This window comes from Protopterus annectens, chromosome 10.part0, assembly GCF_019279795.1.
Source record: "Protopterus annectens isolate FY-2018-M chromosome 10.part0, PAN1.0, whole genome shotgun sequence".
NCBI lineage: Eukaryota > Metazoa > Chordata > Ceratodontiformes > Protopteridae > Protopterus > Protopterus annectens.
In genome coordinates, this window is record NC_056744.1 from 1,512,487,631 (window position 1) to 1,512,506,419 (window position 18,789).

General features: G+C 42.9%; 1 protein-coding gene across 1 annotated transcript in view; it reads right to left on the reverse strand.

The window, feature by feature from the left end:
* Positions 1-18,789, reverse strand: part of LOC122814323 (zinc-binding protein A33-like) — a 569,312-nt gene that overhangs the window by 40,437 nt on the left and 510,086 nt on the right. Inside the window, exon 2 of the mRNA XM_044086908.1 lies at positions 17,828-17,923. Coding sequence (XP_043942843.1) covers positions 17,828-17,923 — 96 coding nt within the window. The remainder of the gene's footprint in view (positions 1-17,827; positions 17,924-18,789) is intronic.

Below are 18,789 nucleotides of genomic sequence, written 5' to 3' on the forward strand. Positions count from 1 at the left end.
GTGGATGTGCTTGACCTGACTACAGACTGTAAGTGCCGCTATGCTGTATTTGGAGTAATGTTGCTTTAACAGTGTTTGTGTGGATATGGCTTTCGTACATGTCTCAATACCTGCTATGTCAGTTCCATGTTTATGGGGAATCTCCATCTGCAGGGTCATCTGCAGCCTGGGTAGTGTTGTGTACATGGTTGCACATGTCACCCATGGAGCATCTAGCTGTCGACTACTGAAGGTAGTGTGAGGATTGCAGTCAGTAGACGGAGAAAGCTGTGGTAGTCACAGATGTCATATCCCTCAAAAGACATATGTTGCAACAACCCTGTAACAACAGTAAATGTATGTGGTTATCACAGCAACATGTCAATATTGGCCCTGTGTATGTGCTCCCAGCCACACCTCTGTCAACTTTTGTACATATGTCACGCATGAAGTAATGCATATGTGCTGCACACCATACTTTGTGGCATCATACCTGAGAACAAGCCACTGATATATCTGACTGCTACACATGTTATGTACAGTAGAGATTACAATACATGGCATTACCTGCACATTCTGTAGATGTTCGAACAGTACTGAGGTCTGTGTACCTATGGTGAATGTCGACAGTGTGTGTAGTGCTGATATGTACCTTAGCCTGTGTACAGACTGTGGTAGATGACATTGTTCTAGTTCCCCTACTATCAGATGTTACATGCTGCCCCACTGATTAGTACTGCAGTGGTGTATATGTTAGTAGGGCCATAAACACATGTGTCCCATACCACAGACAGCCACCAGACCAAACTAAGTAGCAGGCCAGTATATGTAGAGTCAGTCTGTGAGTGGCACATATGAGGATGGTGATGAACATATAGTCCATATACTGTAATACCATGCTAGCTAACCATATGTGGCTGTGGCTGTGTTCACATTGGTTGTGGATATGCACTGTCACACAGGTGTATCTTACCTGTGCTGTGACATGCCTGTTGAGCCTGCTTTATATGCAGGTACATGTGCTTTCCCCCTTGGGAGATGTAGGCCAGTATTGAGCCAGTCTGCCTGCAGCCTGCACAGTGCATTGTGACATGCCTAGCAGCTAAGTGTACCTAGCCAGTGGGATGACATGTGCAGATACTAGCCAGATGTTCTGCTGCCAGCCCTCCCCTAACAGTCATGTATGTCATACAGGGCACTGGGATGCAGTGTAGCTGTATGTCAATACCTATTGTGTAGTATGTGGCCATGGCACCCCTGTACCAGTGGTCATACTGTTACAGGCCAGGCAGGGGTGTGTGAATGCATGAACTATGGTGGACATCATATACCAGTCGTTATACATTTTACCCATCTATATGGTCATCCACATGCATATTGTCAGCATGGTACACATGTGTAGCACTAAGGGCTTATGTGTATACCTCTGGACTGTACAGACTGTATCAGACCCTCCACATATATTGGCCAATATCTCTGCTGCAGTCCACAGCGGCATTACATGCTAGCAGCAGTACTGTACACTGATGTCCTTTGGATGTCGTTCAGTAACCAATGGCACACATGTTATGAGTAGATGTGACCTCCCATACACACACCATGTCTGTGAAGACAATCCCACTTATATATCTTACTGTATATATAACTGCATGTGTATGTGTAGTCACATATATATGTATATATATATCTATATCTATATGTTCTGTGTATCTGAAGCCTGGTAATGTTGATTGCTTCCACATAATACATTATCCATGGGAGCCAGACTGTACTGCATGATATGTTACCAATACCAGCCTGACATCATAAGGTGGGATGTAGTACAGGTAACATTGTGTGCTCATGTTGTCACTGGCCCTGGTTATGGGATCTCCAACACTTGGTAGTGTATTGCAGGGTGGACGTGTTTGGCTGGGGGGATGCCTATTTGTACAACTCATATAGTGTGTGGTGCCTCCTTACCCTATCACCGTAACATGTAGCCTGTTACACTTCTCTCCCTAACAACTACATGTACTTTGCAGTACCAGCACAACAGTGTTGTACCAATGGGTAAGGCATGGGAATCCCACTGAGGTCTGCACGAGTGGTTATGTGTGCATATCTGTAGGGTACACCATTCTGAATCCACATACTCCTATTACAATACACATTGCTACACAGTTGTATGGATATTGTTGTTGTTGCCCACAGGTGGTGCAATGCAATGCAATACCCTACTATGACTGTGGCGTGTGCATCACATGCATATCCCTCTGGTACCACTGTTGTGATATGCAATGGGTTGTTTTTGCATTGTGGCCAATGTGTGATAGTGGGTATGTTAGAGTATAAAGATGGGTTCTAGTGTGTACAATATACAGTGGGGGATGTGGGTGCTGTGTACACTGTATTTACACCATGGTACACCTAGTATATGGCCCATGTACCACTCTCAGGTGGGCAATGTCACCGTCATCCATACAGGTAACAGATAACAGGATACAGCTCAGTTACACATGTGCTGTGTGCAGCCTACCTGTAACACATTGGACACATGGACTAGTTAGTTAGCAACTATACAAGTAGGTCTCTAAGATGTGTTTCTACCTATGTGTCAGTCAATATGTATATGACACACTATGCATTCTCCAGATAAAACATTACATCCCCCATTACCATATTGTATGTGTCTGCGGATGGTCTGCATGTAGCACATGACCTGGTACACACCTCACCCTACAGATGGTGTTGTGTGTGCAATGACAGCCACACGGTTCAGTAGCACTATATACCTGGGTTGGGATCTGGACACAGTGTCGCCAAGTAAGGATGTGTGTGTATGTGAATGGGTTGACATAAGGGTGCAGATCATACCTGTACCAGCAGGCCACCAGTCAATTTTGCACAGCCAATAACTGTTATACATACCTTTGGCATGTGGGCAACTGTACAGCACATATGTCACGGCCATGGTGTCACCACACTGACATACCCTTGTGGAATATGACAGCAGACCATCCTCCTGCTAACACATGTTTGCCTACAGCGCATATGGATGACAGTATGGGGATAACAATTGGTGTTACCAACAGCTGAGATGCATCATAGCTGCATGGCTACACTACCTGACATATATGCAGTACACATTACCCCTGACAACATTCTACACTGCAGTACATTGCAGCACTCTATTACAGTCACCGTGTGCATCAGAACCATGTTAGCCTGTTCCTGCATCAGTGTTATGGATGACAGGGATGTGGCACAGGTATAATCATATGCACAAGTCATCTTAGCTGCATGGCTACACTATCTGATGTGTATGCAGTACACATTACCCCTGACTACATTCTACACTGCAGTACATTGCGGCACTCTTATCACAGTCACCGTGTGCATCAGAGCCATGTTAGCCTGACCTGCATCGATGTTATGGATAACAGGGATGTGGCACAGGTGTCATCATATGCACAGGGTGTGTGAAAGTCATCTTAGCTGCATGGCTAGACTACCTGACATGTAGGCAGTATACATTACCCCTGACTACATTCTACACTGCAGTATGTTGCGGCACTCCTTTACAGTCACCGTGTGCATCAGAACCATAGTAGCCTCTCCCTGCATCAATGTTATGGATGACAGGGATGTGGCACAGGTATCATCATATGCACAGGGTGTGTTGCAGGTATGCCAGAGGCTGAGGGTGGTCCAAACATGTGTCACCATGTGTGTGGGTGAGGGGTGTGGTTCACTGATTGGGGCATGGTGATGTGGTGTGTAATGGTATGGGGTCGCCCTAGGTGTGTTTGCATAGTGTGTGGGTATGCATACACAGAGTTCTGACATGTGGCTGCCCTATACGGGTGATGTTGGACAGCTGCAGACCATACCTGGCAGGGTGTGCAGTTCACTGCCTCTGGCCACGGACACACTGACTGTGCCTGCCAAGGGTTCCATGGGCACATGCAGGTACAGACCTTGAGGTGCTACTCTCTCCTGATGATGACATATGTCCACTGGAACCATGTCCCACCTGGGACTGGCCAGGGCCACGTGCATGAGGCCTGCTTTGGTGTGGTGTGGACAGCAGCCCCTGTGGTGTGCTTGGGATGGTACTGCCACTACAGGAGCGGCTGGGCATCCTGGCACGTCCACGTTGACCACCAGCTGCTGGTGTCTCTGGCCTACATCCACGCGGCCATTGCACCACTCCTGCCACATGTTCTGGTACAGACATACCACGGTCGAGGAGGCCAACCATCTCACCCCACCATCTATCCATGACCTCAATATATTCACAGAAGGCACCAGCAAGTTCATGGAGGTTGCCACTAACAGCTGCAAAAGCAGACCTCTGCAGCTTCAAGTCCTGTCTGGTATGCATTTCCATATGTGCCTGTGCCTCCATTATGGCATGAAACATGCTCCTGGTGGTACCAGTTGTGGTACCTCTGCCAGGGGCATGATAACCTGTGGTCCTCCCATGAGCAACACGGTACATTTTCCAATGTGGTGGCCTTCCGGACATCCGGCTATGCCAACTGTGACCCGACACAGTTGGCAATGGCACCACACTTTCTTGGTCATTGCCACCAAGCAGCAACTGTCCCTCTGCGATGGTCACATGTGATGGGGATTGTAGGGCCACTGTAACTGTGTGCAGGCTTGGGATAGCTAGGAGGGTGATGAAACATGGTGCAGTGTCTGCCACTGACAACCCCACCTGTACCTCACCTGTACCATCATCATCATCATCGGTGTCTATAGGGACACCTACCTCAGATTGCATGCAGGAGGGACCCTGACCTACCTTGCCATCTGTGTGGGAAACAAATACACACATTAAGACCTATACAGCATTGCATAACAGTACACACACTAACACACACTCACACTGACAGCCACCTTACTACGACACTTTCCCTGAGTTTACAGACAGTCCCACAGTCAGTTATATATGTTCCCCATCCTGCATGGCACTTGCCAATATACATGCATCACTACAGCCCATTAACATATCATTCCTCTCATCATGCCTACATGTGTGGTTATAACACCTGTCCTGTTACTCCATCGCCTCCCTGACTTGGGTGGAGTAGGTTGTACATGGCCTCACTGCTGTTACCCTGTATTACCCTGTGTATAGGCAGTAGTGGTGTACGAGGCCCCTATATGGTTGGGGCTGGTACATTCACTAAATATGTCACACACAAGAGCCTCATACTACAGTCTTGCTCAGTCTATGCCACATCTGCTGCACAAGCGACCCATCGTGCAGACAATACTACCTGGATACACTCACTGATGTGCTGTGGTAATTCCCCATTGCATTTGTAGTCCTGCATATGTGGGTAGCCAGTTACCTATCTGCTGCTGGCAATATGATGTGTATCCCTGGTATGTACTGCACTTCTCAATGCATGCTCCATGCTACAGACCTTGTTATGCTATCAGCTGTCCTGTGCTCACATACCTGACAGGTTGTCCTGGTGTCCCATGTCTCACTCCATGTACAGCACAATTCCAAGGGGAGGTACCGCCATGTGGTCAATCCCGCTATTGCCTGTGCATACATGGACACACACGTACACACATATCTGATATGCATCGTCCACACTCCACTAGATTGCACTTATAAACACAATCGAGACACACACAGACACACACACACACACACACACACACACACACACACACACACACACACACACACACACACACAGAAACACACACACACACACACACACACGCACGCACACACCCCACACTCCTACATGTGGATTTGCACGACATTTGTACACACAGTCCTCCCATTACCCTTCTGTCAACTTGCATTACATATGGTGCTCAGCACCATGCAGTGCAACTAAAGTGACATAATGCTAGTGGCAGTATACATGTGTGTGAGGCATGGTCTTTGTTGGTAGGTGATGGCCCTTCCCCGTCTTGTACTGTGCACCATATCTCGCAGGTGTAGACACCATTGATGCATCTGTAGTACTGTGTTGGTTATGTCAAGTCCAATGCTCACAGCCCTATGTGTTGTAGCAACTCATACCCGGGATGATATGTGAACAGCTATCATTTGTGGATGCCTGATGTCTGCATTACAAATCACAACATCAGCAGTGTGTGGATGACTAGTACATGACTATTACACTGACAACCAGCGGACTTTACCATGGCTGTGAGGGGTGCCCTACACATGTCCCAGACCTCTGCATGGTTGCAAGAGCTACTCATGTGCACATCCCTTGGAGTGCACACACTGCTGTCATGAGTGCTGTGGGCTCAGGGTTATGTCTGCAATGTTTACTTAACCTGATTGTGTGCAGCTGCAGCCATGGTGGTGTTGAGTCACACATGTCACTACTGTAGACCTTGTGTCCTGCCACATTTCATATCCCTGTGGACACATTGCACATTGACAGGATGTTAGTTATCTTGCATGTTGTACTATTCCGATACCCCAGCATGGTCTCTACTGTGATGCAGTGCATTTCACAGCAAAAAAACGTGAACGTGTACAGCATGCAGTATGGGTAGGTGTGTTAGACATGTGTATGAGATATCCCATAGCTATTACATGCCCAGTTTATCATCATGCATGAAAAATAACTATACTCTCCGGCTACGGGCTGCTGCTGTGGTGGTATCCTGGAAGGACCTACATAGGAGTGTGAGAAAGCTGATGTCAGTGGACACAGCTGTGGCATTCATAAAAGGTGAGTACAGCATTGTGTTACATCAACATTAGAATTACACAATATTACAGCTTATACACAACTGTTTATTATTACTACACAGCAGCAGACTATGTATATGGCATCTCAGTTTTGCATGATGTACCTGTACAGATGCAGATGCATACACAAGGGTGGGGTACCAATGTGCCCTGGGGCCTTACCTGCACGCTCCTCAGCTGCTTCATCATTGGCACCCACCTCCAAGATGTGCCCTGCCAGGTGTTGATGCTGCAGGTGGGCAGGTGCCACAAGGCTGCTAAGAAGCTCCTCCACACGGGTGAGGGATGGATGGGCAGGTTGGCACCCCCTGTTGTGAGGTGGTCCCCCCTTATGGCAGCTGCACACTGACATACATGGCGAAGCAGGTCGGTGCAATGATGCCACACCTGCTCATAGCTGCAGTTATGCAGTCCGACATCATTGACCCTGTGGACTAGCTCGTTCCACAGGGCAGTCTTCTCCCGCTGATCATGGGCTGTCCACCCAAACAGCAGTATGTAGTGCTGCACCAGATGGTTGATAATGATCTCTGTCTCAGCGGCACTGTATGTGGGAAGATGACTATGTGACATGTTTCCTGGAAGACATAAAGATGGAAACAGGTCTGAACCACCCATACAGCAAGGTCACCATAGTTCTTAATACACATATTTGTCTCCCCCTACCATATCAGCTACAACAAACCATTCACAGACTGCAATTGTTATGTCAGCTGCTTACCTACCATTGGGATATATGTTGAATTGTACCAAGCTTTGTGCTATGTGTATGTGCCACGCTTTGTGCTATGTATTTGTTGCCATGCTCCCTGTGGGGACACTTATCTTTGCTGGCCTGTTACAGACTATACAAATGTCATCCAAGAAACGCTGATAATGTACTATATTCTTTGTCCAAGGTGAAGTGAAAATATATTTCTTTTCCCACATATGCAAAACAAAGTTGGCATATGCCGAGGCACATGGGGTACCCATCGCTACCCCTTTCTTTTGTTTGAACAATTCTCCATTGAAATATATATAATTATTGTTCAAAATGATGTCCATAAATTCTACCAAAAGCCTTATAACATTAGCACTGAAGTCAGATGTGGTTACCAAAAATTAATTAAACCAATCTAGACCCTCCACGTGTGGAATGCTTGGGAAAAGTTTCACTATGTCAATAGTCACCAAATACGTAGTCTTCTCATAAAATTCCTTTTGGATACTTTTCAGGAATTCCCAAGAGTCCTTACAGATGTAATTCAAGGACTTAACCCATTTTTTCAAGGAAATGTCAATAAATTTACCCAAGGGCTCCATAATACTACCTCCCCCGGCCACAACTGGTCTAAATTTTAGTGGATTTAACCCTTTATGCACCTTTGGAATGCCAAATATTGTAGGGGTCAAGGGTTTGTTAACAAAAAGGAAATGACATTTGTATGTTTTGGGATGGTACTCTACAAGAATTTAATGAATTCCTTTCCTACATTAATAACACAACTCATTTTTTAAGATTTACCCACAACCTTAGTGAAGATAGTGTGAATTACTTAGATGTTTTTTAAGTAAGAATCTTGACACATGTGTTTTCCAATCAACAATTTATAGAAAAGCGTCATTTTCTAATTCGTATTTGAACTTTGATAGTGGACACCCCATAGCGCAGAAAAGGGGTATTTTGAAAGGGCAACTAATCAGAGCATCAAGAATGTGTAGCACTGAGGAGTTATTTTTGAAAGAAACCCAGTTGCTTCAAACACTATTTTTGGAAAGAGGATATCCCAAACATTTATTTGATAAAATGGTAGATGAAGTTAACAAAGAAAGAAAGGATAAATATGCCCCTTTATTGGGTAAGGGATTGGATCAGTCTACTAGTACGAACAATAAGGAACATCAGGAAACGCACAACACATTGGTACACACTTTTAACAATGATTCTGACAAGATTAAAAATGTGGTACTCAAATACTGGCCAATTTTAAAAACTCATGATGATACCAGGAATTACACTGCTACACAACCTAAATTTGTTAATGCAAGAAACATCAATTTAAAGGGTTTATTTGAAAAGCAAGAGACTATGAATTCTATTTCTCACAAACTCAAAGTGGGTACATACAAATGTGGTGTCTGCAAACAATGCCCACATATTTTTAACAATAGTAATTATTACATTGCAGCTAGGAATTTCAAAATAAAGCCAATTAAATATTACAATTGTGGGACAAAGGGTTTAGTATACCTTGGTATATGTACAAGTTGTTCTAGTTTTTACGTTGGCAAGATGGAAAGAACGCTCCGTAAAAGGATATGCAAACATTTATATGAAATCAATAGAAAAAAGGAATCAAATGCTTTTTTTAAACACTCCTTAGTATGTCCAAACATGTCTCTAAAATTTTTGGTACTGGAACACGTTATGCAGAACCCTAGAGGTGGGGAATGGGAAGCATCACTTGAATACAAAGAATTATTATGGCAGATCAAGTTAAATGCGGCCAAACCCCCAGGTATGAATGACACTATCAGTATTAGAAGTGTTTTAAAGATTAGGCGGGCGAGGCTGTAATAAAACAAAATAAAATAAAACAAATTACAATAAAGCATAAAAAAACTAAATAAAAAAATAAAACAAAATACAAGCAACAATTTATTATTTTTTGGAATGCATTGGTATGCAGGTTAAGACACGGTCTAAGGGTTACTTTTTATCAGATATCCATATGTTGGTTTTAAACCCACTTTTTATTCAGATTGACTTTTCTTATTATACGAAGAAAATGGATCAATAATGCACACAAATAAGTGTCACACAAAAGTTTTAAATGTGGCATATTAAGTTTAAAGACCAATGACTACATGTTACAGCATTTTAGTAACTATAGATTATAGGTTTATAGGTTTATAGTTTAGTACTAAGCTAACTGCCCTTGCAAGCCATTTTAAGCTTAGCCAATTATCCCTTGTGAGACTCAAACCCTGCACCTTGTGTTTGTAAGGTAAACACCTTAGCCATTAAGCCACTCTCCCAACCCTAGTAATAGTTGAAATTATTTATTTATTTATTTATTCAACTATTAACGGTGTTTTTAGTATTTATGAATAATATTTACTCACTTCATTTTATAAAGGAATGTTACCGGAGATTTTGGAGTTAGTAAGGTGTACCACATCAGTGGTTTTTATTAATGAAATGTAATTTCATAAATGAATAACAACATGTATTCAAGGATTGTTCTGGTTCACAAATGCATAGTTTTTTAAAAAAAAACAGTTTCACACAAATGCAATCATTGGCTAGCTTTATTTTATTTTATTTTATTTTAAAACAATGTACTTTAAAACAATGAATTTTGGTATATACAAACATTTATTCCATTGTTTTAGCATCCAAAGCACTTTGCACTTTAAATGTTAATTAATGAATCAATTATATGTAATTAATTATCTAAATGGAAATGCATAGTAGTATTTAAACCGTAGCACATCCTTCAAGGAAGTATCTTGATAAAGCCTGATATTTATCAGGCAAAAGCGCTTGATTTATTGTGTTTAACAAGTTTGTCTAGCATCGAATAAAAGTTTATTTGTGGATTATTTGGCTGATTCGATTAGCTATGTCCCACTACTTACAGGGACAGACAGTATTGTCCAGAGCAGTTGTTCAGGGGACATCATTACAGGGACAGCTACAGATGGCACATACCAAACATTCTACATCATATATCCTATTAATCTATACCACATATTACATTCAATTACATACAGTTATGTTTTACATACCTTTTATTCTTTGGACAGGTGTGACGCCTTCCTGGTTTTGGCTTGTAGGTATTTGTTTCCTACTGTGTGAGTTTCATTTTATATATTTTTCTCTCTCTCTCTGTCTCTCTCCCCCTCCAGTAGAGCGAATGAGTTGGTTTGAATGGATTTCAGCATGGCTTTTGTAGGTGATGCATATGATCAGGTGATGGGCTCTGCACCAATCAGTGTGCGACAGTTGCTGACTGCGTGCAGCCTGCTGTGTAGTGATTCAGTTAACCATTGTCATGGCAACCCAGTACTATAAATTGCTTACTCATGTGGGCATTGTTCCTTTACCTTTCCAGTATGGAGGACATCCTTCCTGTATATGGGCAGCAATGTTACAGATGGCAGGTTGCAGTACCTATTACAGCGGGGGTTGCAGACACAGGGCAACTACACAATCTTAAGAAGTTCCTGACCTACAGACAGAGTGAGTAGTGTTGTTATGTGCATTGTATATTGCTAGTCTTCCAGTGTCTGCATATACGTAGTAGTTTAGGATAGAATGCAGTCTGTCTGCATAGCTCTCAACAGTGGGCCTATCCACATGATGGCCAGTGGATTGTCTGTTTGCTTTTGCCTGTGCACCACACAGGTCTTGTCCTAGATATATCCCCGGCAATCTGTCTGTTGCGTGCTATCAGTACATGGCTATTTCCAGTTGTGTTCCTGATGTGTTATTCCTGCATAAGATTATGTTGCAACACATCCTGTAATACCAGCAATTTACAGGGTGTGTAACAGCAATATTACAAGTATGGCCCTGTGATCCTGCCTCTGTCCTCCATATATATGGTTGTCTTTGTCCTGCTGTGATACGGTTAGGGGTTGTTCGGTACTGGCCTACCATTATTTACTGCTAGCATTCCTGCTATCATCCCAGTCATATCGTGGACTCCCATGACATCTGTTGGTCAGGGTCCATACATGTGACAGATACATAGACATTATCACAGGTAATAAATGTCTCCCTAGGCCTTGACTACGGGGTGTAAATGGTGACTGCTAACTACATCTGTTATTGTTTATTGTTACCTATCTTGACAGGAAATCCTTTGTCTACAGTTGTACAAATTGATGGGCTTGGCCTGGACAGCATAGTATGTTATATATCCACACTGTCTGCATCTACTGTTTTGTGTGGGCCTTGCATTCCTTACTGATTAAATAAGTCCAGATCTATGTGCTGGAAGTAATGGCATACATTATTGTAAGATACACCATTAAAGGTTGCCTGTGTATACATACCTGTGTGTCGTCTCATGTCCTTTGAATAGTGAGTGGGTTTATGTGTAATGCAGTACTCCTATTCAAGTATAAATGTCATTTAGTAGGTTATACAGCAAAATGATGTCTATATACCGATTTCACATGGTAAATAGAATGTGCTGCAGTGGGACTCGAACCGGGAATGCATGCGCATTAGGCAGATGCTCTGCCCACTACACTATTGCAGTCCAGCATAATTTGAATATTTCTACCTTAATGTCATATCCATGCTCCTTTTCCCCAGACCCCGAGCTCCACATACACAGCATCCATCCATTCTCCAGTTGCTAGCCCTGCGATACCACACCTCCACACATTTCCCTCTCTGCACGTCTTGGTACTCCTCCATTTTACAGTCTCAATGCAACCTTTTGCAGGCTTTTCATCTGTTTAGCCCATGTATGTTCGAGCCTTCCCTTGATCCTCCTCCGATACTGGTGGAAACATCATTGTGACCTACAAAGTCTGGTGCGTCCCGCCAGGGACAGACCTGTTGTTGTGTCACAAGTAGACTTTGCTGGTCTACACTGTTTCTCCCACTGGTCGCATCCTGTCAGGGGTTTGAGAAGCAGCAGTTTGCTCATGGACCAGACCAGCCTCATCTCCCGCTTCCGCGGATGAAACACGACCCCACAGCATGCCCTGTTTTCCATTCCTCTCTTCAGTATTATACAAGACTACTGTTCTCACAGTATGTGTGGACAGGCACTGTTCATTGATACTCATAGACTGCTCAGAATACTGTGATTGAGCACTGTGCACATGTTTGCTGGTATTAATGTACATACTTACATACATTTCCTATACTGTTGACTGACTGCGCCGGATGATATGTTTGTGATAACAGCAGTTGATTGCATATCTGCCATGCCTTCATGGTAACTCACTTGGACTATAGTTTGCAGGGGTGGGGTGGGAACCTGGGAGTGCTGCTTATGTTGTTACTGGCCATGATGAGGGCTGTTGGCTACAGCATGCCTAGGACACTGCGGGGGAAGTGTAGGCAGGTATGCACTGGTGTACACAAGGCTTAGACTTGCTGACCTCTGGGTATGGCGTCTTACACTGGGTTGACCTCCACATTGCTTAACCAGTGTGGGCATTGCTTACCGCCACCTAAACAGGCATACACCTGCTTGCTGCCTCATACCCCCATGCTACTTCATGAACATGTTGGTGTTATACATGTTTAAGTCAGGTGTACATGTCAGGTATGACTGTTCTTGAAGGTCAGTGTAAGGTGAAGTGAGATTCCAATTTAGCAGTTCTGGATAGGTTACACTCAGGTATTCAGGTTAGGTTTAGTTATGCCATACCTGTGTTGTAGAGTAGATGTCAATAGTGAAGGTAATAGTGAAGGTGTAGGTGGGTAGGTGGAGGGGGGAGACATTTTAACTGTATAGTAGGCCGTTCGACTGACTGGTGGCCGAACAGTAGTGCAGGTTTGCAGGGTGTTGAGATATGTATGCGATGCAGGACAGGAGGTGTCAGTGTCAGTAGTTGGTGTAGGGGTATGGAGTGTTAGTTGGGGGGTGGTGGACTTCACCAGGTGGTGAGCAGGTGGTGATCCAAGTGTGCTTGAGTTTTCCCTTCATGTGTTATTTACATGTGTCATTTGGGACAGCTGCAGTAATACATCTGGGTTGGGGGTTCCAGATTCTGCCAATATAGTTGTATGAAGGGTTTCACCTACTTGTGACTGTGAATATTACTAGGAATGAAACAGGGGCCAATAGGTAAGTGGTGTTATTGGGCCACACAGAGGGGCTGATAGTAGGGGACATGTCCAGGGATGTGCAGGGTGGCTGACAGGGAGGTCCGCAGCTGGCCATTTCTTCTACACTAACAGCTGTGTATATACCCTGCATTTGGGGGTAGGTCTGCACACTCACACCCCTGGGTGGGGGTGAGGACAGCAATAATACCTTGTGATGCCAATTAGTTTGGCTTACATGCCTGCAGTGGGGTGTTGTGAACATGTGTTCTTTGGTGTCATTTAGTGGGTTTGCAACAACACATCTGGTTATTCTTACCTTTGCCATGTAAACTAGACATTGCTACTATGGGACTCGTGCTGGGCATGGCTGCTCGTTAGGTGTCAGGTCTGCCCAATGCACACTATTGCTTATATCCCTGGGGCGGTCCACATAGAACTGCTCCAGCCAACACTTGCACGCCTAGGCCCATAATTTCATACCCATAGTTCCCCCCCACACCTCCTCTTCAACACTCTTCCTTACTCCAGGTGCAGGTCAGGTCTGAACACACCAGTACACACTGCCCACTCCCCACTTCTCGGGACCCATCACGTATGTTGTCTCGCCTCATGGGTCATCAGGCTTCCCCAACTTTGTGGTCTGAGTGCATGCGTGCCCTGCCGTAGGTTATCTGTGTAGTGGCTGGAAGGCCAAATAGCCATATAATTTTTGGCTTGTCCCACAAGGGACATTCTTGTCTTTTTTTCTAGATTACACTTGGCGGGTCTCTCCCACTGGTAGTATCCTGCCTGTAGTCTGGGAAGCAGTGGTTTGTTTACTTTTATTCTGTGTTTGTATGTTTCACCTGTCTAGCTGGAGCGGGTTGATGCTACCTGTTACACATTTGTTGATTGGGACCTTCACCCCCATTGGCACAGCCTGTGAACATATGTAATTCTTAACAGCTGTATCATATCCTAGCTATATATCTGTGTATATTTACACACACATTATATATATATATATATATTATTGCTGTCTATATATATAACGACATGTGGATGTATGGGTGGCTGCATATGTATATATCTGTATGTGGGTATTTATATATGTCTGTCTATGTATGTATACATTTGTACTACAGACAGGGAGAGGTATATCTCCATGTGGTTATGGGTATATATACACACACATACCTCTCCATACTTAGCTACATATCCTGTCATATTGCCTATTATTGCTGGGCACTGTTTCGTGTGCATACCGGCCAACCTTGTGTGCCACATATGCTTTGCGATACCTAAAACTACATCCGTTAGTGTACACAGTGTCCCACATGAAATCTATTGCTAGTACCAGGTCATCATTCATCCCATGTGGGACAGCCCAAACATTGGGTATACAACTTTTATCTACACCCATAGTTACATAGATACCCATGGCTATGTGCATGGACTATGGCGTGTGCCAGACCTAGGATACTTGGGTCGAGACAACATAAGGGATGGGTCCTGAGGGCAGGAGTGTGAAGGGGCAATGAGTAGTGGTGTGGTAGCTATGGGCCGGTAACCAGGGTTGAGATGGTGACTGTGTGTGTGCAGCAGGTGGGGGGAAGTGGAACTGTGAGTAATGCATGTATGGCTCGTGGATGGCCTTGGTTGGATGAGCCTGTATTGCTCAGGCTGCCTAGTGTGTGGGGGAGTGGAGGATGTGATGTCAACATGTGGAACATGACCGAAGACTAATTTAAATCCCTATTTGAATGACACATGTACATTACATTGAGCTTGGTAGTGTTTTGCAAGGCGGTCGTGTTTGCCTGGGGGGGGGGGTGTGCCAATTCGTATGTGACGTATATTGTTTGGGGCATATGGACATGTATGTGTGTGTTAATCTACCATTGCTATCTACAGATGTCTGGCCAGATATACTTCTGTGGGTGTATATATTTGCTTACATATTTCTAACTATGTCCATATATACCTATGGGGACATTTGTCTGCGTACATATGTGTAACTTGCTGTGTATATGTGGACATATGGATATTGACAGATATATGTGTAGTTGTCGGCATTTGCATGTATATCTGTTCATGTATTTGTATATCAATGTATATATATATATATATATATATATATATATATAGATAGATAGATAGATATATATAGATAGATATTTATATATATATATATATATATATATATATATATATATATATATATATATATATATATATGTGTGTGTGTGTGTGTGTGTGTGTGTGTGGATAGTTTTTATAGATACATATATATATATATATAAATATATATATATATGTATATATATATATATATATATATATATTTATATATATATATATATATAAAACTATATTTATGGATATGTTGTATCCATTTAGATAGTAATATATTTGCACACACACGTCCATCTAGCTGTAAGTCTACATTCTCTCTGCTGTTGCATGACTGGACTGGATGATATGCTTCTGACTACGTTGACTTTAGTTATATCTGTCATAACTTAGTGGTAATTCCCTTTATTTATGGTGTGCAGGGTCCTTGGTTCAAGCCTTGTAGGAGCTGTTTATTTTGTTGCTAGGCAGAACATGGACTGTTGGGTACTGAGTGATTACGGCACATTACAGCGGTTGTACACTGGTGTGCACAGGTTTGCGCTGAGCTAAGCACTGCTAACCTCCAGTTTCAGTTTCTAATACTCAGTTAGCTTCTACTTTGCTTAATCTGTGTAAGTAATGCTTACCCCCTTGCAAACACACTTGCACGCTCTTCCTAGTGCTTATATATGCTTACTACTGCTTATTTGTGCTTACACCTGCTTACTAGTGCCTTATTAATACAGTTGTCCAGTTCACATTTAATGTTATTTAGTAGGTTATACAGGAAATATATGAGAAAAAAAATGTTCATATACAGACTTCACATGGAGAATGGTATGTGCTGCAGTGGGACACGAACCGGGAATGCCTGCTCATTAGGCAGACGTCCTGCCCACTACAGTATTGCTGGACTGCTTCATTTATATATATATATAGCTTCCTTGTTATCCTCTTCTGAGTTTTTAGCTGCTTTAACTGTAGCTAAGTGATGGGCACACCCGTGCACCTACGGTTAGCTGTACTCGGATTTACGATAAATATGACAGGTTTTCTTTGGTTTATTTATATATACTGTTGCTGTTGTACACACGGGGGACTGTTGGTGGGGATATGTGGTCACCTATGAGCAGCCTCGTTCATTTATTTCCACTTTCTGCTGTACTACTTTGCGGGGCATGTTTATTTCAAGTGCTCTTCTTTCAGACACACCCCCTGCACTCGTACACCCTTCATGTATGCCTAGGAGGTCAGGCAGGATGCCTTCATTAATATGCATGGTGCGCTGCCATCCTGCTCCTAAGCAGCTGCTTCCATGCAGGACTAGACTAGTCCTGCATGGAAGATTAGTAAATCTGGGGGGTTGTCTTTGATACGTAATTAACTGCTATATTGGTTGTTGACAGTAATTACATGTATCCTGGCTAGGGAAAGCATGTCCCTTTCATGCTCAAGTCTTCCATATTCGCACATGCATTCAGCAGACCTCTGTCTTAATATTGTGAAACATATTCATACATATCAGCATCCAGCTGCCTTCATTCCACTGATATATCACACAAATATTACATATACATGTCTTTTTCAATATTTGTAGATATGTTTGTTTTCAAGAAACCGGATAGCCATGTGAGGTTATGCATGCTGTAGATATGTGAAAGGGTGGGGGTAATGTCCTTTCCATCTTCCAAAGTGCCCGTCTAGTGCTCTACCCGCCCAACCTCTAGCATGTCCTAGAACATATGTGAGTGGGTTATAAATCTGAAGTAAGATGTGGGAGAAAAACAATTGAACTGATTTAAGGGAATTCTAATCCAGAGCAAGAATGCCAAATAAAAATGTAAATACAAGAACTTTAAGTGACATCTGAGTGGTCATTTTAAGGTTTCTAGAAAGAATCAATTCTAGAACTGATGTTACACGTGCTGACAAAGATTGCCTTACAATTCATGAAAAACACATTTGTAGATTTCTGACTGTGCCTTGCCTTATTGTATTCATTTTAAATGCAGCATTATAAACATTTAAATGTTTCTAGATTTGAAGATACTAATCTAAAAGGTGCCTGGCTAAGGACCCATAAAAGCACAACCCTTTATATGTAACAGAAACTATTCAGAACTATATCTGTGCATTTCTATACAACTCCTGGTTTGTTTATTATGTGATACAGTTACATTCATTCACTGTTTATTCACACTTAGCTGTTTTTGAGAAACAAAGAAACAAGCAGATTTCCTTACCTGGATATAAGAGATCTTCCCTTCCTGCTTGAGTTGGAGCTCTGTAATGTGTTTCCGTTTTAATTCTAGAGCATCTGTAGCAGTTTTCAACTTTTCCTAGATATGCAGATAAATATTAAATCATCAGGTTTCATAGTCATATATTATACACTGACTGTACCAAAGATGTAACACAGTTCAGGGCATATGGTCATATAGCAATGTGTACAGAAAGATACGCAAATCCAGATAGAAAAACATTTGACAACAACAGTCTTGTAATTACAGAACAAAACTTAAAAGCAGTCTAAAGTAGTGCTATAATAATTTCACATCAAAACAGTCTGAGAAGAGTAAGGAATGGAGACATGTTTGTAAGACATTAGTTAATAATGTGCAGCATAACTGATGCATGTTCTTAACACCAGTTCATACTGCAGTACCATCACTGTTTCCTGCTCTTTTATCTTTTTGATAGCAGACTATCAGAAGGCCACCAGCCTTTCTTCTTATTTACTGGGTCTACAGGTCTTCCCCTTAGCCTCCACCAGGCTAACTAAAAATAACATCCAGGGCCAGTGAGAAGACAAAGAACACTAATGCAACATTGCACTGCTACCAGGTAGTGTTACCTAACCTGTCCTAAGTCTTGGCAGCATTGAAAGCACTGATTAGAGTCTGTATTAGTATGTGAATGCCCATTTCTGCTCCTGCTCAGCCTCTTACTAAGTGGTACACCCACTTTGCAGTAAACAGATTGTTAAGCATGTAAGCTGTTATATTGCACCAAAACTAGACTTTCTCGGTCTCTGTCTCTGTCTCTCTCTCTGTTCTCCCAGGATTGGTGAGCCAACATCACTCACTCACTCCCATCCTCCCCCATGCCATCTCTCCAGCTCTCATGCTGCTAGTTGAATACTGGTCATCAGAATCACAGTAAGGGCTTTAGCCCTTGGTGCCATGGAGCCACTTGCATGTATCAT